The 23,145-nt window shown below is 38.8% G+C and overlaps 1 protein-coding gene across 5 annotated transcripts in view; it reads left to right on the forward strand.

The window, feature by feature from the left end:
- Window positions 1-23,145, forward strand: part of MYO6 (myosin VI) — a 394,715-nt gene that overhangs the window by 272,492 nt on the left and 99,078 nt on the right. For all 5 annotated transcript variants that reach the window (XM_082249660.1, XM_082249662.1, XM_082249661.1 and 2 more), the window contains exons 17-20: window positions 5,566-5,661; window positions 12,100-12,270; window positions 17,039-17,077; window positions 23,037-23,130. In XM_082249660.1, the coding sequence (XP_082105786.1) occupies window positions 5,566-5,661; window positions 12,100-12,270; window positions 17,039-17,077; window positions 23,037-23,130 (400 nt within the window). The remainder of the gene's footprint in view (window positions 1-5,565; window positions 5,662-12,099; window positions 12,271-17,038; window positions 17,078-23,036; window positions 23,131-23,145) is intronic.

The raw sequence follows: 23,145 nt of genomic DNA on the forward strand, positions 1-23,145 counted from the left end.
GTCATATTAAACCCTCTCAAATCTATGGAACTTTCCTTCTTAAAATGTTATTGTGGTCACTTTGCTTGGGATTATTATCGCCACTGCCACCAGTGCTGGGGGTTGTTATTGCAGTCACTGCAGGGAGTGTTATCTTTGTGTCTATTGTCACTAATGGTGGGAGTTACTTTCACTGACCAATGATGGGGCTTATTTTACTCCCTTTTTCTCAATGTGTATTGCACTAGCTGGCAGACAAAGCCCTTTTTAGTGTTCAAGTTGAAAGAACATCAGACTAGATGGTGTTTTCTGTTGTCAGTCCCACAGTTCAACTGGCACTCTTCTGCCACAACATTGTGATTTTATTTAATCAATACGTACAGTGGGTATAGAAATTAATCACCCCCCCCTTTAAAATATTTACATTTTGTTGCTTTGTGGCCTGAAATGAAGACACACAGTTTTTGTTTTATCCAGCTGTAATGAAAGCAAACCATGGTTGAACAAAAAACTGACACAAGGGGGTGATCCTTTTTTCCAACTTATATCTTTCACTTGGATGTAAATACAGCAAACCTGTGTCTGTCTTCATTTCAGGCTGCTGGGATATGTATTTACTAATTTTGCACATGTAGACTGCAATATTTGCCCACTCTCCTTTTGAGGAACTGCTCAAGTTCAATTAAATTTAATGGTGACCGTTTGTGGACTTGCAGTCTTCCAAGTTATTGTACAGATTTTCAATAAGGTTTAAGTCTGGGTTCTGACAAGGACATTAAACCTTCTCTCCTTCAACCACTATGTGGTCATTTTTGTTGTGTGCTTTAGGTCATTGTCATGTTGGAGTGTAAACTTTTTTCCCATTGGCAACTTCCTGTCAGAGGGCAGCAGATTTTCCTAAAGAATTTGACAGTATTTTGCCCCATCCATTTTTCCTTCTTTTCGGACAAGTGTTGCAGAGAAACACCCTCATACCAGGATATTACCACCTCCATACCGCCTCTTATCAGTTTGGTTGCCCTTTTCTGACCTTTCTCCAGTTTTCCGATATCCTTTTTTGAGAATTGGTGCCCAAAACTGAACTGCATATTCCAGGTGAGGTCTTGGTAATGATTTTTACAGGGGCAAAATGGTATCTCTCTCTCTGGAGTCCATGCTTCTGTTAATACAAGAAAAGACTTTGCTTGCTTTAAAAACTGCAGCTTAGCATAGCATGCTTTTATTAAGCTTTTGATCTACCAGAACACCCAGATCTTTCAATGCTACAAATTCCTCCAGTCCTGCTCGCCCTAGTATGTATGATGTATGCATGTTCTTGAATCCATGCCGTCTGTTGCTTATTAAAATATTTTTTTCCAGCAAGAACTCATCCATGTGGTCTTTTATTAAACTCTCCAGTATCTTCCCAACTACAGAAGTTAACCACTTAAGCCCCGGAAGATTTTACCCCCTTCCTGACCAGGGGTTTTTTTTGCGATTTTTTTACTGCTTGACTTTAACGGACAATTGCACGGTCGTGCGACGCTGTACCTAAAGGAATTTCACGTCCTTTTTTCCCCACAAACAGAGCTTTCTTTTGGTGGTATTTGATCACCTGTGCAATTTTTTGGTCATTCGCTATAAACAAAAAAAGAGCGTAAATTTTGCAAAAATAACAATAATTTTATATGAAATTCCCCAAAAAAATAATGTAAAAAATCAAAATTTTTTAACATTTTTGGCCAATTTGTTTTATGCTACATATGTTTGGTAAAAAAATCGCAAAAAGCGTATTTTGATTGGTTTGCGCAAAAGTTATCGCGTTTACTAACAAAGGGAAAGATTAAGTAATGGCGGCGATCTGCGATTTTTTTTTTTTGCGGGACTGCGACATTGCTGCGGACAGATCGGACCCTTGACTGACATTTTTGACACTTTTGGGGTTACCAGTGACATTACTGCAGTAATCAGTGCTATACATATGCACTGTTACTGTAAAAATGACACTGGCAGTGAAGGGGGTTAACTTTATTGGAGAGGGAGGGGTTAAGTGTGTCCTAGGGGCGTGTTTCTAACTGTGATGGGACATGTCTCCTATTGTAAAAACAGAGATCAACGGTTCTACATAGTAGAACCGTCTGATCTCCATTTTTACACAGGGGAGAATGACAGGCGGCTTCTTTACATAAGCTGCCCGCCTTTCTCCCGCTCTACCGACGATCGTAGTGTGACCGGCGGACATCGGGTCCGCCGGTCACACGCGCGGACTCCTCCGTGAACGAGCCGGGGGGGGGGGGGCGTGCGCTCGCCCGCTATTGGCTCAAAAGCCGGTCACAGTCTAGCGACGTAGATCTACGTCACTCTGCCTGGCCGGGGCTGACTGCCGCAGTAAATATACTGTGCGCAGTCGGCAAGCAGTTAAACTAACAGGTCTATAGTTACTTGGCAAAGACTTTGATCCCTTTTTAAATATAGGCACCACATTGGCCCTACGCCAATCCAGTGGTACTATTCCAGTCCTTAATGAGTCCCTTAAAACTAGAAACAAAGGTTTTGAAATGACAGAACTCAATTCTTTTAAGATGCATGGGTGGATGTCATCTGATCCAGGCGCTTTATCCACCCTTATTCTGTCTAAATATTTCTGGTCCATATCCCTTTTGAGCCATTGTGGATCATTTGGGGCTGTGTCAATACCATCCTCATTATTGGTCATGACTCATGAGCTCCCCCATGCTCCTTTGTATACACTGATTATTTTGTAAAGAGCCTACATGCTCAGACCTGATCTTTTTACTATTAATATATTTGAATCATTTTTTGGGACTTGTCCTACTAAATCTGTCGTTCATCTTGTATTTTGGCGTCCTTGATTTCCTTTTTATATATTCTGTTATGTTCTTTGTAACATTTAAACAATGAATGTATTCCCTTATGTTTATATTTTTAAAAGCGCTTTTCTTAATTTTTAAAGCTTTTTTAACTTTGGCCAAGAGCCACATAGGTTTTATTTTTAGCGTTTTAAACGTATTGCCCATGGGAATATAATTTGCCATGCGTTCGCATTCAGTCTTTTTGACAAATTCCCATTTTTGTTCCCAGTATTATTGTCTCCTCAATAATACTAGGTCTATAAAAAACTCCAATGATACTCTTTGTATTATGCACACCCATGTACACTTCCACCCATACTGCTTCAGACTCATCACACTCTCCATCAACTAGGTCCTCTTTCACACTCATTTTGAGATCACTTCTCACATAGAGAGACACCACCACCCCTCCGTTTTTTACCCTGTTTTTCCGAAAGAGAGCAAAGCCAGGAATATTAATAGCCCAGTCATGTGAAGAATGGCAAGATTCAGCAATACCAATAAAATCCTAGTTCTCCTCGTGCACCAGAGATTCCAACTCCCCTATTTTGCTTGGCAGACTGGCATTGGTGAACAAACACTTTTAATTCATTGTCACATTTTGCACACCTTTTTTGCATATGTTTTATTTTTGTACAAATAGTACCATTTCCAATGGTTGTTTGTAACGTTGGAACCTTCTTATCCTCTGCCATAGCTCTCCCCCCCATCTTTCCCCATTCCACCCACAAATAGCGGCTGACCCCTGTCTGACCTGTCTGACCCATTATCATCTGAATCACCCTCACTCCTAGTTTAAATACTCCTCCAGCCTTCCCATAAACCTCTCGCCCCAGTACAACAGACCCCTTCCATTTTTAGCATATAGGTTGCATCCCAATGAAAAGTGAGCCCAGTGCTCTAAAAGCCCAAATCCCTCCTTCTTAAACCAGGTCTTCAGCCATACATTCAGCTCTCTAATCTCCCCCTGTCATTCCTGTGTTGTGCATGGCACAGGCAATATTTTAGAGAATATCACCTTGGAGGTCCTTCCCTTAAACTTGCAGCCTAGTTCATTTAAATGGTTCTTAAGGAGCCTCCACCTTCCATATATTCTGTCAACAACTTTATCCCAGAGATATTTTGAGAGTGCCTTACCACCCATAGTTGTTTGTTTTGCTTGCTTAAGTTGCACTATAGGGGACTGAAATGCTCCAGGAAAGCTCTGACCACAGCTGATCACATTTGAAAATCAAATAGCTTTGTGTGCCATTGAGAAGGTGATTAGCTACACTTGATTGAGTTTACAAGTCATTTTTAGAAGGGGGGTGTTTCTTTTTTCCAACTCGGTGATTCTGTTTTTGAATTTTTATTTTTTTTCGGACACGTTGGTTTTCTATCTTTCACTTGGGGAAAATACTTCTGGATTAAACAAAAACTGTGTCTGTCCTTATTTCAGGTTGCAAAGCAACATACTGTGATTATTTTAAAGGCGTGTGATTCTTTTCTATACTCACTGTATATACATTTTTTTCTAAGTCGTTTTTTTTTTAAAGCATACGTTTTTTATTGGGTTAGTTTAAAAGTAATTAAAAAATAGGATGCACCTTTATATGCAAGAAAAAGCAGATATTGTTACACAACCAAGATCTTTCAGTATATAACAAACGCAGTATCGAATTTCTGCTTGATGCAGGTAAATGCCAGTTCCCTGTGTCCTTTACATTTAACCAATCTAAAGAGTAATCAATCATTGGAGCGTCCAGAGTATTGAAATAATACAAGGAATTGTGATCAATGTATTATAACATATACAGGTCTAACAAGAAACAGAAATCAACAAATCTGTTTAGTTACAATAATAGCAAGAGGGCTATTACAGCCTCGGGGAATAAAGTATCAGAATAATTTTACATGTATTATTATGTCATATTTTTACATGCATACAAACAAAGCTTTTGCTTTCAAATGGTTGCTCATTTTCACACAGGGATGGGTGGTAAACACAGGCTTTTGAGTCCTGCTTTTATTGCCCACCTAAAGCCTACCATACAGCCAGAGGGGAATGTTCACATGCCGTGGCTGCAATGCATTATGCTGCGCCAACTTTAACTGGAGGCACTTCCTGTCCAACTTGCCCATTTAGGTCAATAGGACCTAACTGCAAATGTTCCCCTTTACATTTTTTTTCTGTAAAGGTAAGATTACACTTTAACTGTATATTTAATTTCCCACATTTACAATAAGATGCTTTATATATCATTTTTATTACACCTGCCATGAGGCTTTTCTAGAAATGTAAGTGTATTGTTTTTCTCAAGCTTGAAAAGCCAGCATACTGAGCTGCCAAATAAATGACATGACTTTATCCTTGATAAAGTGTGATTGTATGACTGCAGCATCCAGCATAGGATGCTGCTCTGTTACTAATGAAATCCTTTTAGAAGGTGCATTCTTCAGGCATATAAGAAGAGAGAAATGACACCGTACTCTGCACTCTGTCTATCCACTGACCATAAAGGTACTTTAAGGACCCGTCTCTAGCCTGATTAATGGGAAGCATTATTCTGTTGTTTTGTCAGTGAAAAAAAATAAAGATTATGCTGCTTTCCAGTTTACTTGTTTTTTTGTACTACAAAAACTTGAAGCATTGAGACCTTGTCACATACAAATCTTGAGTGTATAGTAATGAAAAAAGGGTTTGTGCATGATGGAATAAGCAAGTGCATGGCAATTTCTTTTACTTGTATTGCAGATCCCCAGAAAATCCAAGCTCACTGTTCACCGAAATGTGCGAGACGATGAGGGTTTTATCATCCGACATTTTGCAGGAGCCGTGTGCTATGAAACTGTAAGCTTTATTTATGCCTAATACTTGATGGCTACTATTGTGTGTCTGTCACTTCAAAAACATATGGCTTGGAGGGTTTTCATCAACAAACCAAGGATTTCATTTACATTCCTGTCAGTCTTTGAAATGACAAACAATACGAAATGTACTCTGATATTCACAGGCTTAACATTCAAGGTCTTCATGAAATGATATATAACATACCACATTTTGTAAGGCACATCCAAAAACAGCCGTTTGTCCATGCCATTGAAAACAATTTAGCATGGTAATCTAGTAGCTAGTCTGCAACTGAATATTCATAATCTAAACAATCTGTAGCATCTATAGTAACATGAAACATACAGTACTGTGCAAAAGTCTTAGGCAGGTGTGAAAAATTGCTGTAAATTAGGAATGCCTTCAGAAAATAGAAGTGTTAATAGTTTATTTTTATTAATTAACAAATTGGAAAGTAAATGAACAGAAGAGAAATTCATAGCAAATCAATAATTGGTGTGACCACCCTTTGCCTCCAAATCATCAGTTTTTCTAGGTACACTTTCACACTGTTTTTGAAGAAACTTGACAGGTAGGTTGTTCCAAACATTTGGAGAACTAGGAACAGATCTTCTGTGGATGTATTGACAAAAAAACAGTGTAGCGCCAGATCAATAAACTTGCACCAATACAGTGAAATATATATACTGTAGCAATGAATTAGTCAAAACAGTAGTGTAATCTGTGCAAAAATTATATAAATCATCACCCATGCAAAACGAAAGCAAAGTCCTTCATATAGCAGGTGTATAATCAAAATATATATATATATATATCAATCAACACAATAGTGCTATGCCAATGAACAAAATCCTGTGATCAGAAAACAAAAGTCCTTCACATCAATCCCATAGATGGTGGATATAAGTAGACACCTCCGTGCATATGTGTGATCCCTTCACCTTCAATCGTGGTCTCTCAACTTATAAATAGACCCAAGAGTCACCCAGGGTCTAAACCAGCATTGCACCCTCACTGGGGGGTTAAGAAGGAGATACCGCTCCACAGGGAAAATGATCCACAATTCCTTTATTTCGATCTCAAGCCACATCAAACATGGAAATAAAATAAAGGAAAATCTAGTGCTCTCTGTATCGATAGGCAAGGTATTTATTCAAAAAACTGGCTGCCCTTACATTCAGTAGCACTCAGCAGTGCGTGCATAAGCAGGCTTGTGTGTTACAGGAAGAAGGAAGAGATGCGATGATCGGCATGCAGGCTCCGCCCCCTATACGCATTACGTCAGGGCTCTCACAGCGTTGACTTCTGACATCTGTGGATGTAGGCTGCCTCAAATCCTTCGGTCTCTTCATGTAATCGCAGACAGACTCAATAATGTTCACAAAAGGCTGGAGAGCAGTACAATAATGAATGTCTGCAAGCAACAGTAAAGCATGGTGGAGGCCCATTGCAAGTGTGGGGCTGCATTTCTGCTAAAGGAGTTGGTGAGTTGTTCAGGATCAATGGTGTCTGCAATGTTGAGAACTACAGGCAGATATTTATCCATCATGCCATATCATCAGGGAGGTGTGTGATTGGGCCTAAATTTATTCTGCAACAAGACAACGACCCCAAGCATGCAGCCACTGTCATTAAGAACTATAATTTTAGTGTTAAAGAACAAGGAGTCCTGCAAGCAATGGTTTGGCCCTCACGGAGACCTGATCTTAACATCATATAGTCTGTCTGGGATTACATGAAGAGACAGAAGGATTTTAGGCAGTCTACATCAACAGAAGATCTGTGGTTAGTTTTCCAAAATGTTAGAAACAAGCTGCCTGCCGAGTTCCGAGTTAACCATTTGAGGACTGCCCCATGTACATTTACTGCAGCAGGGCGGCCTTTAAGTGCAAAATCACGTACCTGTACATGATTTTGTAGATGGACTGTAGGGGGCGCGGGCCAATCACAGCAGCGGGTCACCGCGCGATCGTTTAGGAGAATGACAGAAAGGCTGACTGACGTTCTGTCAGACAGAAAGAGAGAGATCTTGTGTTCCTACTAATCAGGAATACAGTTTTCTCTCTTCCTGCAGTCAGTCCTTTCCCCCCACAGTTATAAAACCCTCCTTAGGAGCACACTTAACCTCTTGATCGCCCCTGATGTTAACCCCTTCCCTGCCAGTGTCATTTATACAGTGCATATTTTTAGCACTGATCACTGTATTGGTGTTACTGGTCCCCAAAAAGTGTCACTTAGTGTCAGATTTGTCCCCTGCAATGTCGCAGTCCCACTAAAAATCGCTGATCGTCGCCATTACTAATAAATAAAAAATAAAAAAGTCCATAAATCTATCCCATAGTTTGTAAATGCTATACATTTTGCACAAATCAATAAATGTTTGCTTTTTGGCATTTTGTTTTACCAAAAATATTTAGCAGAATACAAATTGGCCTAAACTGATAAAGCAGAAAGTAAAAAAAAAAAATTCCACAATTGTTGGTCTTTTTTTTTGTTTATAGCACAAAAAATAAAAACTGCAGAGGTCATCAAATACCACAAAAAAAGCTAAATTTGTGGGAAAAAGGACATCAATTTTCTTTCGGTACAACATTGCACGACTGCGCAATTGTCAGTTAAAGCAACGCAGTGCCGTATTGCAAAAAATGGCCTGGTCATTAAGGGGGTTAAAGGTTTCCGGAGCTGAAGTGGTTAAAGATTGAAGATATGGTGCTGATTTTAGGACAATGGGTGGTCACACCTAATATTGATTTGATTTGGATTTCTCTTCTTTCATTTTCAATCTTTTTTTTTTTTATTATTGTTAACACGTTTTCTGAAAGCATTCCTAATTTACAGCAATTTCTCACACTTGCCTAAAACTTTTGCACAGTACTTTATGTATGTTTTTCCATTCAATGGTGGCCATGCATGCTTGGATATTTTTATTTTATCTGTCCGATGTGTGATTTGATCAGAATAATCAAATCTGCAAACAGTCAAGCAGCCATAACTTCTTTTTATGATGGATTTAAACTCCATTTTAAAAAGATTCAATCTAACTGAGTCGATTGACAAGGGTGAAATACTATCAGTATATCATATTGATCTATAACATTGAGATACTTTTTTTTATGAATACAATCATCTTTTGATCAATCAGTTTGAGACTGCATAGTGGAAACTGCAGTTCACCCGAATAATTTACGATTGCATTTTACCTATTGATCAAAGTATGTGTGGCATATCAGTCGATTGGGATGTTGACTATAGATTGAATATTCCTATCGGAAGAGACTGATCAGAAAAAAATGCAATTATTTATTGAAGCGTGTATGGCTACCATTGGGATTCTGTGCTAAAACAATAAAAATGTTTAGCTTTGTTACTGAGCTTTCCTCCTTTCATTTCTAACGCCCTTTCTAATAAGTTCAGTTTCATCTTTTAGGAATAGTGGCCTATTATACTGCTACTCTGTCTCATGAGAAAACAGTGGTTTTATAAGCAGTTTATGAAGCTCACTGTTATAAATAAAGCGTTATTTCAAGGTTTGAGCCCTGTTGTACAGTGGTACATGTTGTTGGAGGTTAGACAGCATGCATGTCACGTCTCAGACCGGAGTGAATCCAGACAGAAACATTGTGTCCTGCAGAGGAGCACGTACAGCTGTCAGAAGACATATTGTCATGGTTGAAGGACTTACACTCTGCGGAGAAAATGACAACACAGAACATAATTGTATCTCAATTTGTTCATCTGTGCTTCCTCCTACCTTAATGATGCTTTCATGTTTTACCAATATTCTGTAACAATGAGTTAACTACACATTTTAGACCTAAGGACTATATTTCTGGATCTCTAAAGTGCAGTTTGGTGTTTTACATCAAGAGGAAAATTTTACATATAAAACAGCCACAGTCACATTTTTATGTAGACTTCTGTAGATTTCTGCGTCTATGGCAAAATCAAATTTCATGTTTATGCTTTTTACTTATGTATTTATGTAGCTCCAGTTTATTCTGCTGTGCTTTACTGTTCTCATTATTTACCCTCACAAAAAACTTGGCCTAATGTCTTTACAAGAGTCATAGACACACACCCCCTACACCAAAAAGCAAAGTTTGGTTTCAGAACCTTACTAACCCCTTAACCGTTATTTTGTATTTTTTTTAATTAATGATGGAAGATTTTTGGAACACCTGGAAGAAACTCTACCACGTATAACTAGCCATAGTCCACATTTCTTGAAATTTGTGCATTGATCCATCCACCCAACTGCTCTACTACTAGGATTCACTGCTGTTATTCATGCAACTTACCTGATTCCTGACTATAGAAGTGCTGGCTTTGCCCACCTACGCTAACCCTAAATGACCTGATCCACACCTAAAAATTTAATTGGGCCACTCCAATACCCTAATAAGCGGTCTTTAGAAGCTCTAGGTCAGGGGTCTTCAAATTATTCTTTTTTTTTTTTTTTATTATAAACGTTTATTGAAGTTATTCATATAAACAGGAACAAGAATTAAAGATTACAATGCGAGCATTGAAAGTACAATGTAAGTACAATGTGAGAATTATACATCTTTAACAGTAGAATATTTAAATAATGACTGCCAGAGTTATTAGTTTCTATCACTTGTTTTATCATCTTGAGAGATAGAACTTTATTGGTCTGGGGACCATTAATGGATTATTAACTTACTTATCAACAATGTACGTAACAGAATTGAAACTTGAATAACAACATCGAAAATAAAAACAGAACATAGAACAGAGTGATGAATCTTTATGATGGGCGCCCACAGGGGTCTTCAAATTATGGCCCTCCAGTTGTTCAGAAACTACAATTCCCATCATGCGAGTTTCACAATGCCTCATGGGATGTGTAGTTCTGCAACAGCTGGAGGGCCATAGTTTGAGGATCCCTGCTCTAGGTCTTTAGTTGATTGAGAAAAACTGATAGGACAGTACCACAAACCATATATAAAGTGAAAGATGCATGTGCAATATGTAACCCAAATCAGTCAACCACCATTTAGCTTTCATTGTTCTAAATGCTTTGGCTGAGATCTGTTGAATTGTCATGGGTTAATGCATTTTTTACATTGTCACTTTTTTGTGCTCAGATATATTCTACAACACCAAAGGCGTTTTATGTTCAGAACATTCAGCAAAAAGTCGTTTAGGTTACACGTTATAGAACTATGTCCTCTTTAGGTTTATGATTCCAATAATAAAACACAGCTTAGTACTTCTTTACTCACAGTGCTGTCGTCATTGTTTTTTCTCAAGCTTTTGTTTCTGTGTGACAATTGAAAAATCAAAAATATTGAAATGTATTAATCCTTTATACATTTCAGAATGTCCAGCCAAAAGTTTTCATCAATACTTTTATCTTATCTGTCATGGTGCCATTCGGCTACAGCATTTTGCATCAAAGAGCTTGTTTTTACAGCTAGGCAGTGCAAAACAGAACAGATACATTTTAAGAGACAAGAGATGTTTGATGAATACATCCACTCTCTACTGCTCAGAAGTAGCATGGAAAGTGTAAAATATCCCTGATCATTTCATGGGTGTGCATTCATTTTAAAGCTTAAAGTGATTGTAAATGATCACCTTGTAAAACAACCCATTCCATTTAAACTAGAGATAACAGGAAAAACACTTTTGTATAGATATATAAAAAAAAATCTTTTTTTTTTTTTCCTTTTTTTATAAATGATCACATTTCCTCCACTCTCTCTCCTCCTTCTTAGTATGTCCCATGTTAGCACATGAGCACTACAGTACACCTGATTTTCTCCTTCTGCTGCTTCTCCCTCCCCCAGTCTGAGCTTTGCTCTACAGGGACTGCAAACGTTCATACCAGGTCAAATTTAGGACTTTACACTGCTTGCATTTAAAACCAAAAAATGTATTTATTATTAATTAAATACAGTGCTCAATTGGTGCCTTTTATACCTGTGTGGAGTTCAGCTTTAACAACTGTTACAAGTACCATTATGAAACCTTTGCAGTTGGCTTTCTAGAATTGCAAGAGTAGAGACCCAAAAGCACGCAAAAAATTTTGGAACAATTTGCAGCAGAAGACCCGCCTCATTTTTGGATATACATCTGATTCTGTCCATATCTTGCTTGAGAACTCCACCTCCATTTTCTTTCTTTCCATGCAAATGAGCAAATATTTCAATAACATGCCCACACTTAAACAGGAAACTTTAACCCTTAGAGTTTTTTCAAATGGAATAAATAATGTGACACTGGAAAAAAGAATTGGCAAGTATTTTGTCTAGGTAAAGTATTCAAAGTCTATGTAGTTTTTGTAAGACATGTCAAGACGTTTATACATAACAGTATGGTTACATTTACACAAAATATTGCCATAAGTGTCCTGTTTATCATATATTCATTGTATTTCATCCATTTACTAAATCTATATTCATTTCTTACTAGACACAATTTGTGGAAAAGAATAATGATGCTCTGCATATGTCACTAGAGTGCCTCATCTGTGAGTCCAAAGATAAATTTGTACGTGATTTGTTTGAATCGGCCAATAATAATAAGGACTCCAAGCAGAAGACTGGGAAACTCAGCTTCATCAGTGTGGGGAACAAGTTTAAGGTAAGGAAAATCTCTCTTGGCATCTTCTTCTTCTTTTTTTTTTCTTTTCTTTTTTAGGAATTTGCCAGTTCTGTTATATGGGCCTTGACATTGTTCCCTTTTTGATTGAGACAAACACACACTTACTTTGATTGCATGTTTGCAATACATTAACATTTCCCCACGTTTTATTCTTTTAAAAACTCTACAAATACAGAAAAATACCTACTGATCCTAACAGAAATCTATTGATCTCCTAACTTCATTTTTGAGTCAACAACTCTGATGCACTGAAATCCCAAGAAGGGGTGTCAGCCTTGCCGGAGTAAGCCTCTTGGACTACAGAACACCTCTCTCTTATGTTTTGGAGATGGACAGAGGGAGAGTTGTTCTAGTGTCCAACATGGGAGAATTGGGCAAGGCTGGGAATACTGCTTGGGATTTCAGTGCATCAGAGACATTGTGTTGTGAGCTAAATTGGAAATTAGGAACCATACTAGATTTTTGGGAGATCGGTAGGTATTTTTTAGTACTTGCAACATTTTTAAAAAGCTAAAACATGGAGAACTTTATTTCAACTTTATATGTTTTTTTCCATTCCTAGTTTTCTTACTTTAGTTACTGGAACAAGCAAGTGCGTGCATATATGGTGTCCTTTTAAGGAAATCGGGTACTAGAGAATTGGATCCAAAGTATTATGTGAAGTTTTGTTTACCGACCATGTAAACCACAATAGCACAAAGGTCCCACTGTTTAGAAGGAAACTCCAAGGACAGGGGGGATCTTTCCCATTAAAAAAAGGAGGAGGAAAGCACCCTGTAAAGGCCCATTTACACTAAATTGCTAATGAAGATTAGGCAACACCTCAAGCTCATTGTGTTACTCAAACCATTGTGAAATTCATCAGACCAGGCCAGGCCTCCTTCTTCCATTGCTTCTGTAGTCCAGTTTTGATGCTACAATGTGCCGATAGTAGGTGATTTTGGCTGTGGACATGGGTCCGCATGGGGACCCTGAGGGGTCTGTGGCTACACAGCCCATATACAACAAATTGGGATGCACTGTGTGCTCTGCCATGTTTTTATCGAAACCAACATTAACTTTTTAAGCAATTTAAGCTACAATAGCTTTTCTAGTGGATCGGACTGCACAGGCCAGCCTTTGCTCCCACTATGCTTCAGTAAACCTTGGCCGCCCCTGACCCTGTCGCTGGTTTTGGTTCCTTGGACCACTTTTGATAGGTCCTGACTACTGCAGACCAGGAACATCCTGCAAGATTTTCAGTTTTGGAGATGCTCTTACCCAGCAGTCTATACATTACAATTTGACCCTTGTCAGAGTTGCTCAAATGCTTACACTTGCCCAGTCTTTCTGCTTTCAACACAACTTCAGAGAAACCATGTTTACTTGCTACCTAATATATCCCATCCACTTTCAGATGCCATTTTAATGAAATAATCAATGTTATTTACTTTCCCAGTCAGTGGACATAATGTTATGGCTGATTAGTGTATATGTTTAAAATTTTTCCCTATGGACATAATCTGAAGGTAGAGGAGAGTGCAGGGGCTGCTAATAAGATATACAAAAATGATTGGAACTCATGTACCATTTTTTCCCCCTTTTTTTATTTGGTTTGCTGTATAGTTGGAATTTAGATATACTTTTGACTATTGTGTAAAATCTACATACAATTTGCCAGCTTTTTGTTGCCCTGTCCCAACTTTTTTAAAACATGTTGCTGCCATAAATTTTTAAAATACCTTATTTTTTTCCTAAAATTGTACATTTGTTCAGTTTAAACATTTGAGATGTTTTCTATTTTCTATTGTGAATAAAATATAGGTTTATGATATTTGAAAATTGTTGCATTCTGTTTTTATGTAGATTTTACACACTGTCCCAACTCTTTTGGTGGCTGCAGCCGCATAAACAAACTCCCATAAACAAACTACTGATTCACACTATATGGGCCACAGTGCCTGTGTGAATGTACCCCAAGACCTAATTTATTCACAGCGTATTACTGCGCTTCGGAGTCACGTGTATTTGAGTAGAGTCCCAAATCATTGACCGGCTGACAGACAGTGTGGTTGTACGCATGTAACCTCACATCCTGAACTCAAACTGGGACACTCCTAAATTCTTTACCACATGCTTGGATGTGGTTGCATGTGTACAGACAGAGCATTTGTCAGCTTGTCATTGATTTGTGTGGGTTGCTGCCCCCTCCTGGGCACAAAAATAATTTTACCCTCGAAGCTGTACACCCCTTTGTGGATATGTGAAGGCTTATCTTGCAATCTACAAAATCAGTATCACCATCTGTTTATTCTACCAGAACCACTTCTATGCATTTTCTGGAAATCCGATTTGAATAAGTAATCTTATTGTGTAACCCAAAACTAAGAATCTAGAAGAGAAGTAAGGGATGGAGTAGATAAAGTACTTTACCAACAGTCACCTTTCCCAAGCAATGAAGTATTCATGTAAATTAACTTTACAACTTGTTTAAAGCAATATGTGGTTCATGAGAAGCCCATGGTGACTGATTTTAAATCCTTTTTAGACCCAACGCTTTTCGGATGCTGTCAGTGAAATAAAAATCTGAGTAACTGATATTGCTAATTTTATTTGGTGTGTCCATGGAAGAAAAGCAAATATTTAATAATAAAGATGGCCCAATGGATAATTGCTCTTTCACTTTATATCTTTTTACTTCCAATCTTCCAAGCAACTCTAAAAAAGCTTAATTGGAATCTGTACCATACTTGAATAGATGAGTTTGTTCCCCTTACTGTATCTTTTAGGTAACACTGAAGCAAACTCTTTGCAAGACCTGTAAGGGACTGCTCATTTGCTCTGTTTCGTGTGTAGCCTAGACCTCCTGTTAGTGGCCTCAGCAATATTTGCAGACAAGTTGAGACCTGTATGTTGCAGTAGGTTAGCAAAAAAAAAAAAAAAAGAAGTGTATATGCACACAGTGGGGGCTACTGCCAATTCATAACATGCAGTTGGTGCTACTGTAACTGTGCTATGCACGCCTGGTGCAGGTTGGGCGTACACAGCGTTTTTAAATAAACCAATAACAGCAAGGGGAAATCTCCTTTAAAGCAATGGGTTTTGAAGCCTTCGCTGGTAATCTTCACCTTCTCCCCTACATAAGGAATTTTCACAGCTTTGAGATGATCAGTGGTTTGTGTATTTTAGAGCAACGGTCACCAGCCAGTGGTCAGTGGACCAATGATGGTCAACGAGAAAGGTTTGGTGGTCCCCAGGGGTTCTACCCCAAGTCAAGATTGTGGCAAATGTATACCGCCCAATGTTTCTGGTGGTGTCCTCAATGCATGTTGACAGTCAATACTGTCAGTATACATTGATACACAATGCCTCCTCTGTAGTTCTGGCTCTTGTGAACGCAGCACAGAGAGCGGGAGGTGAAGAAGGAGGGGACTTCCAATGGCAGCGCTGAATACAGATTGTGGGTGGAAGCACAGAGCTCGAGCTCATGGCTGGATAAGGTAGTGAGATACAGTGATGAGTCTATGTAAAGCAGAGAGCTGGAGAATTGTGTGTATAAGGCAGCAGTGTGATCCAATGGAACAGGGGCAGTGAGGAGTAGCATTGTGTGTATAGAGTAGCATTGTGATCCAGGGTGAAGGGGGCAGCGAGGCGGAGCATTGTGTGTTTATAGTAGCAGTGTGATCCAGGGTGAAGGGGGCAGCGAGGCGGAGCATTGTGTGTATAGAGTAGCAGTGTGATCCTGGGTGAAGGGGGCAGCAAGGCGGAGCATTGTGTGTATAGAGCAGCAATGTGATCCAGGGTGAGGGGGCAGTCAGGCGGAGCATTGTGTGTATAGAGTAGCAGTGTGATCCAGGGTGAAGGGGGGCAGTGAGCTGGAGTATTGTATTTATATAGCAGCAGTGTGATCCAGAGGGAGGAGGACAGGGAGCCAGAGCTTTATGTGTATAAGGCAGCAGTGTGATCCAGAGGGAGGGGGGCAGCAAAGCAGAGCAGCAGCAGTGTGATCCAGGTAGAGGAGGGGGGGGGCAGAGAGCCGGAGCATTGTATATGTAAGACATGAAAAATTCATGTTAGTGGTCTGCAGGATTAAAAATTGTGAGTTTAGAGGTCCGAAATGCTGATGACCCACTGATCTAGAGTAGTGGTCCTCAAATTTAATTGTCTCAAGCTGCATGTAGGCCTCACTTTCATGTCATCACTCAAACTTAAATACATTAGTGATGGCTTTTATAACCATTACACGGCGTTTGTTGTATTTCAATACTGTATAAATAAGTCAAAACACGACAATGTAAAGTTTAAAAAGTTTGAGGTGAAATGCCCCCTGTGGCTTACTACAATGACTTTTGAAAGTGATGTAGGACTCTCTTCACTGTGCAGTTCTCTAATTATTCTAGGATTTGAGAGGTAAAATAGCATTTCTTAACAAGAAATGTAATTGTTATTTTTCTTTTCCTCTGTCAAGTGTTTTCTTCTTTCTTCTACCTAGTGATTTTATGCTTTCGTTACAGAAAATAGTTAAGGTCAACTATTCATCACTTGAATAGTGAGTAGCAACATCTGTATTGCACATAAATATTTGTTTATTAAAGCTTCTGTAATCCTTTTTGATCTGACTGCACATCCATGTGAACACCATGAGAACAAGCACTGCTGACAGTTAATGCATGCAAGCTTGTCACTATGCTGCATGCTTTTATACAGTGGACAGTGCAGTTTCTTGTGTTGTCCTGTCATTTTATATTTTATTCTTTTTGTTTTACAGACCCAGTTAAATCTTCTGCTTGAAAAACTCAGAAGCACGGTAAGAAAACAGCTGCATTTTCTTGTTGGTTTTTGTTGTGCAGGTAGCTCATGAACACCCTTGTCAATATTTGAAGTGAATCTGTTGTCAGACTATGCACACTACAATATTAACATAATCTACACAAACAGTAAAAGAACTTTAAAACAAGTCCGGATTTACCTTTGCAGCTGTAGACATTGTGGAGAAATTCAACTTCACATTTTTCTTGTACAAAAGTTTTTATTTTAAGAAAAGGCATAAACATACATACAAAACAAGGCATATGTGTACAATATAGAAAAAACAAATGGAACGCATGGACTTCACATTTTTCAATGTGGGCACAGAAATCTTAGTTTTTCCTATTGCTGCAGAATCTTTGTAGACTGCCAGATACTTTTAATGATGACATACAGTTGGTGGTTCTAAGCTGTTAGGAACCAAATGCAACGCAACTGTAGACTCTTTGTTGCGAATTTTGCTATTCATCCTAAATGGACAGAGACCGCAAACACTTGCTTTGTTGTAAATAAAATTCCCGGGTATAATACATATTTTGTAAGGATTATTATTATTATTATTAACCTGTTCACTCCAGCACACATTGCTTAATACACAGCTGCTAGTTTGAGCTGCCAATACCCTAATCCCAGTGCATAGTGCTGTTTACTCTCTTTCACGCAAAACTTTATTTAAATGTCACGTTTGACATTTAAATACAGTTCTATGCATCATGGCGGCATTGCAATGTGGTGGTTTTTGTCACACCCTGCTACGCTGCACTTTTTTCCAGCATGCAACACAAGGGATCACAGCATACATTTCCTTTTTATAACATTACCATTTTATTTTGCAATAAAACAATAGTTATTTTTGACAATTTAATATAAGCCTACTTGAAAGATCTCCTACAACAATGTTAATTCTGCCTGTCTACTGGCTGTCTCTTTCCATAATTTCCTGGATTCCCTACATGCTTTGCAGCTTCTCCTCTATTCATTTCTTTGGTTTACTTTTCCTTCATAAAGACGCATCTCATAAAATTAGAATATCAAAACGTTAATTTATTCAAAAAGTGAAACTCATATAATTCATATAGATGTGTTACACACACACAGTGATATATTTCTGGCAAACACTTCTATCTCTTAATTTGGATGATTATGGCTTACAGCGAGTGAAAACCAAAATTCATTATCTCAGAAAATATGAATTTTACAAAAGGCCAATAAAAAAGGATTTTTAATAGAGAAATGTTGGCTTACTGAAAAGTATGTCCATGTACAGTATAGTATGCACTCAATACTTGGCCAGGGCTCATTTTGCATGAATTACTACATAAATGCGGCGTGGCATGTAGGCGATCAGCCTGTGGCACTGCTGAGGTGTTATGGAAGTCCAGGTTTCTTTAATAGCGGCTTTCAGCTCATCTGCATTGTTGGGTCTAGTGTCTCTCATTTTCCTCTTGACAATAACCCGCTTATTCTCTATGGTGTTTAGGTCAGGTGAGTTTGCTGGTAAATTTCCTGGTAGAGGGCTGTGCTGACTTTGGACTTGATAAAAACACAGTGGACCACCACCAGCAGATGACATGGCTCCCCAAATCATCATGGACTGTGGAAAATTTAGCATTTCATTTGGAAATTAAGGTACCATCTGAAGAGTGGAGAGGCACAGAATCCAAGTTGCATGAGGTCCACTGTGAAGTTTCCACAGTTAGTGATGCCATGTCATCTGCTGGTGATGATCCACTGTGTTTTATCAAGTTCAAAGTCAGCGCAGCCCTCTACCAGGAAATTCTAGAGCACTTCCTGCGTCCCTCTGCTGACCAGCTTTATAGAGATACTTTTTTCAGCAGGACTTGGCACCTACCCAGAAACAAAAAGAGTGAAGCTGAGCACCCTGCTCCTGTGCTCAGAACCAGGTCCTCAGGCTGTTTCAATCTTGGAACCCACACTTGGCATCCCAAATGGCTAAGCCTTGCTGCCCTCTACGACCGGGGTGGTCAAACACACTGTAAAAACAAACACAGAGAAAGGGCGCACCAGCCTAGCTCATTATCCTCAGCAGGCTTTTTAATAATAGAAGTTAAAATCAACTACTCACAAACATGCGTGGTAAAACAGCATATCAATTCCAAAAAGCAGCATCAAATGGAAAAGTCCAATGTCTCATGTAGACGGAGGGCTGACGCGTTTCGAGGCCGTGCCTCTTCCTCAGAGCCCAGTGTGTATGAGACATTGGACTTTTCCATTTGATGCTGCTTTTTGGAATTGATATGCTGTTTTACCACGCATGTTTGTGAGTAGTTGATTTTAACTTCTATTATTAAAAAGCCCGCTGAGGATAATGCGCTAGGCTGGTGCGCCCTTTCTTTGTGTTTGTTTTTACTTGGCACCTACCCACACTGCCAAAGTACTAATACCTAGTTTTAATGATCATGGTATCACTGTGCTTGTTTGGCCAGCAAACTCGCCTGACCTAAACCCCATAGAGAATCTGTGGGGTATTGCCAAGAGGAAGATGAGAGACACCAGACTCAACAATGCTGACGATCTGAAGGCCGCTATCAAAGCAGCCTGGGCTTCCATAACACCTCAGCAGTGCCACAGGATGATCGCCTCCATTCCACGCTGCATTTATGCAGTAATTCATGCAAAAGGAGCCCTGACCAAGTATTGAGTGCATACTGTACTGTACATAGTATAAAAAGAGAGAAAATATTTCCGCGCTAAAATTAAACAAGGTCAATGACAGTGAATAAATACAAGCAGCCAGCACAAAATCAACTAACAGTGATCCATAAACATAATATTTCCAAAAAGTGCAGCGCTACAAATACATGAAAAAATCTAGATATTTGTGAAACAAGTGGAAAAACCACAAAGCCGTAAAAGGGGTAGTGTCCAAAATAATGAATAAGGTCCCAGAAAATGGTGCAAATAAAATAAATCCACATGCAGGATGTTGGGAAAAATATTCCTTCCGGTGACACCAGGGAAAAGTGCAAAATGGGGGCACCTCTGTGCATAAGTATGGCAAGCAGCTTACCAGAACTCCGTGGCTACTCAAATGAATGAGACAGCCTCTCTCAGCAAGTTGTTATACCAGTGTAGTCAGTAGATGTCAAACTCAGGCACTTCTTAGTTACTCCGTCATACATAAATGGATATGTAGAAAGAAACAGAGGCCCATAGCATAATCCCGTAAAACATATAGGTAAAATTTATTAAAAAAGAACTACTCACAATATGAAGGCATATAACAGGCATAGACAATAGGCTGTTCATGGATCAAAATGCGGCGTCCAACGTTTCATCATCAAAAATATTATGTACTGTACAAAGACATACTTTTCAGTAAGCCAACACGTATTTAAAATCCTTTTCTTTATTGGTCCTATGTAATAATCTAATTTTCTGAGTTTTTTCTAGCTGTAAGCCATAATCATCCTAATTTAAAAGAAAGCAATGCTTGCAATATATTGCAACACTCTGTGTGTAAAGCATCTATATAAAATATGAGTTTACCTTTTTAAATTGAATTACTGAAATACATGAACTTTTTGATGATGATCTAATTTTATGAGATGCACCTGTATATCCCATAGTGCCTGGCTGCTCGCTTTTTGAAGAATGAAGTCAGTGCAGAGTTTGGTATTTAACATAGCAAACTCTGGCTCCCTGACCATGTACTATCAGTGGCAGGGTGAAAAGACATCTCTAAGACTCCAGAGGGATTTTGAGTGTTTGTTTTTTTTTTTTAAAGATAGATTTCAGGTAGCGATAAACACTTTTGAAAACTATTCAGCTCACTGAAAATGTGATTTTTTTTTTTTTTTTATACAGTATATAACCACACCTGAAAAGATAAAAGGTGGTTTATTTATATAGAAGTTGTGATTCTAAGTTTGATTGCTTCCAGAAGAAGATGTAATACTAAGGCAGGAATAGCATTTGAAAGATAAAAAGGATGAAGTAAAAATCAGTTCAAGCGTCTTTGGTTGAGCTGCCCTTGAGACGGAGCTTGAAAATTTCCACCTGTTTTAAAAAAAATAACTTAGTTTAAAGCTACGCAATTCCGTGTGAAAACTTTCCAACTGGTTAGGAAATAATAAATATATCATTATAAAATAGTATGTGATGTGATTTTTGAGATTACAAGAAGCATTTTTTTTTCTTTGTTAGAACATTGATAGCATATTGGAGTCAACACGTTTTCCGTAGTGGAGGCAATGTTTAGGTGCTTTCTTTACAGAAACTTCAAAAAACTCCTCTTAAAGTGGTTGTAAACCCCCCTCTAATGTTTGTACCTATAGGTAAGCCTATAATAAGGCTTACCTATAGATACTGTAAATATCTCCTAAACTTGCACTGTTTAGGAGATATTTACTTTTTACTTGCACCGATGACATCATCGGTGCATGCTCATTGAAGGAACGGCCACCCGTGCCGTTTCTTCAGAGCCCTGAGTCGTGACCGGTGGCTCCCGCGCACATGCGTGGGAGTGACGTCACGCGATTTCAGCCAGTAGCACAGCCAGAGACCGCGGATCTGGAAGGAAGAGGGGACAAAGATGGATGCGGCTCCAGTGGGGACGACAAGAACTTAGTTTGGAGGTAAGTGTCATATAATGTGCTAGTATGCGATGCATGCTAGCACATTATGCCTTTACTTTCTAGCTAAGGGAAAAAAAATTACTTTTTAATTCCTGATAGAAGTCACAAGACTGCTCTAACTGCTGATGAGAAAAGGTATTTAGCAGTTTATATTCACTAAAACGATTGCATTTCCATGTTCTGTGTACTGTAGGAGACCAGATATAGTGAATGCAGGGTCCTGGGTTTAGTAACATTTTAAGTGTCAAAAACATTTGTGCTTTTATGTTTTTTTTATGACCTGTCCTATACTAAAGTTTATTTTCTTAAGGAAACCTTTTAAAGGAGGAGATTATAACTTTTTTTTTTTTTGCTTCATACACACACACACCCTTCTTTAAACCACTGGTTGTGGGAAACCGCAGCAAAATTGCTCCACAATTTTGCCACAGGTTGGGTTTTCTTGCAGTCAGCAGGCAAAACATTCTTATCCTGAACACAAATCTTCCGCATTCAGTAGAAGGAGGTTGAGGGAGGTGGAAGCTCCACTAACCGCAGCAGCTCCTAAACTCTGATAAAAGCCTATGAGTACATGGACACATAGACTTTTATGGCGTTGAGTTTAGGAGCTGTAGTGTACGTGAAGGGTCCATTCAGACTAGCGCGACTTGTCAGGCGACTTGTCAGCCTGACAAGTCGCGGTCGGTCGCTCGCCATTGTTTAGCACAGGACCCGTTCTAATAGGAGCGACACAAGTCGTTCCGACTTAGAAAAAGGGTCCTGTACTACTTTGGGGCGACCTGGAGGCGATTTGCATTGACTTCAATTATATGAAGTCCGTGCAAGTCGCGGCGAAGTCGCGGTGCACAGCGTCGCCCCAGAAAGTCGGATCGCGCCAGTCTGAATGGGCTGTTAGACTTAATCTATTAAAATGTTGCACAGTTGTTTAAAACTACAAGTTAATAATGATTACTTACATGCTGTCTAAGAACATTTATCAAGAATTTTGTCAAGTCGGGGTAATCAACAAATACACTGTAAACTGAAGGACAGTCAAGCTCTCTTTGTATCACTTGCATTTGTTTAAAGAATGTTTATAGTCACTTGTTTTAGTATTTTTATCAGTATAGTTGAGAAAAAAGAGTGTAAAATATTTACATTGCTGAAATACCGTTTTGAAGTTCAAAATAATGCATCATTTATAATTCTTGTTTGGCCCGCTTTTCTTTTTTCTTTTCCATTTTAGTGACTGATAATTATATTGCATGTGCACATTGCAATGTGATGACCTAGTTTTTACTTTGATTTTTGCATTGTGCAGCCAATAAAATAAGCAATATGTCAGTGTCTTATACAAATTATTTACTGGCTTACCCACAGGGATCTAGCTTCATCCGTTGCATCAAGCCCAATTTAAAAATGACAAGTCATCAGTTTGAAGGAGCACAAATTCTGTCTCAGCTTCAGTGTTCAGGTAATGTTAATTTCA

This window comes from Pelophylax lessonae, assembly GCF_965119305.1.
Source record: "Pelophylax lessonae genome assembly, chromosome: 3".
Lineage (NCBI taxonomy): Eukaryota > Metazoa > Chordata > Amphibia > Anura > Ranidae > Pelophylax > Pelophylax lessonae.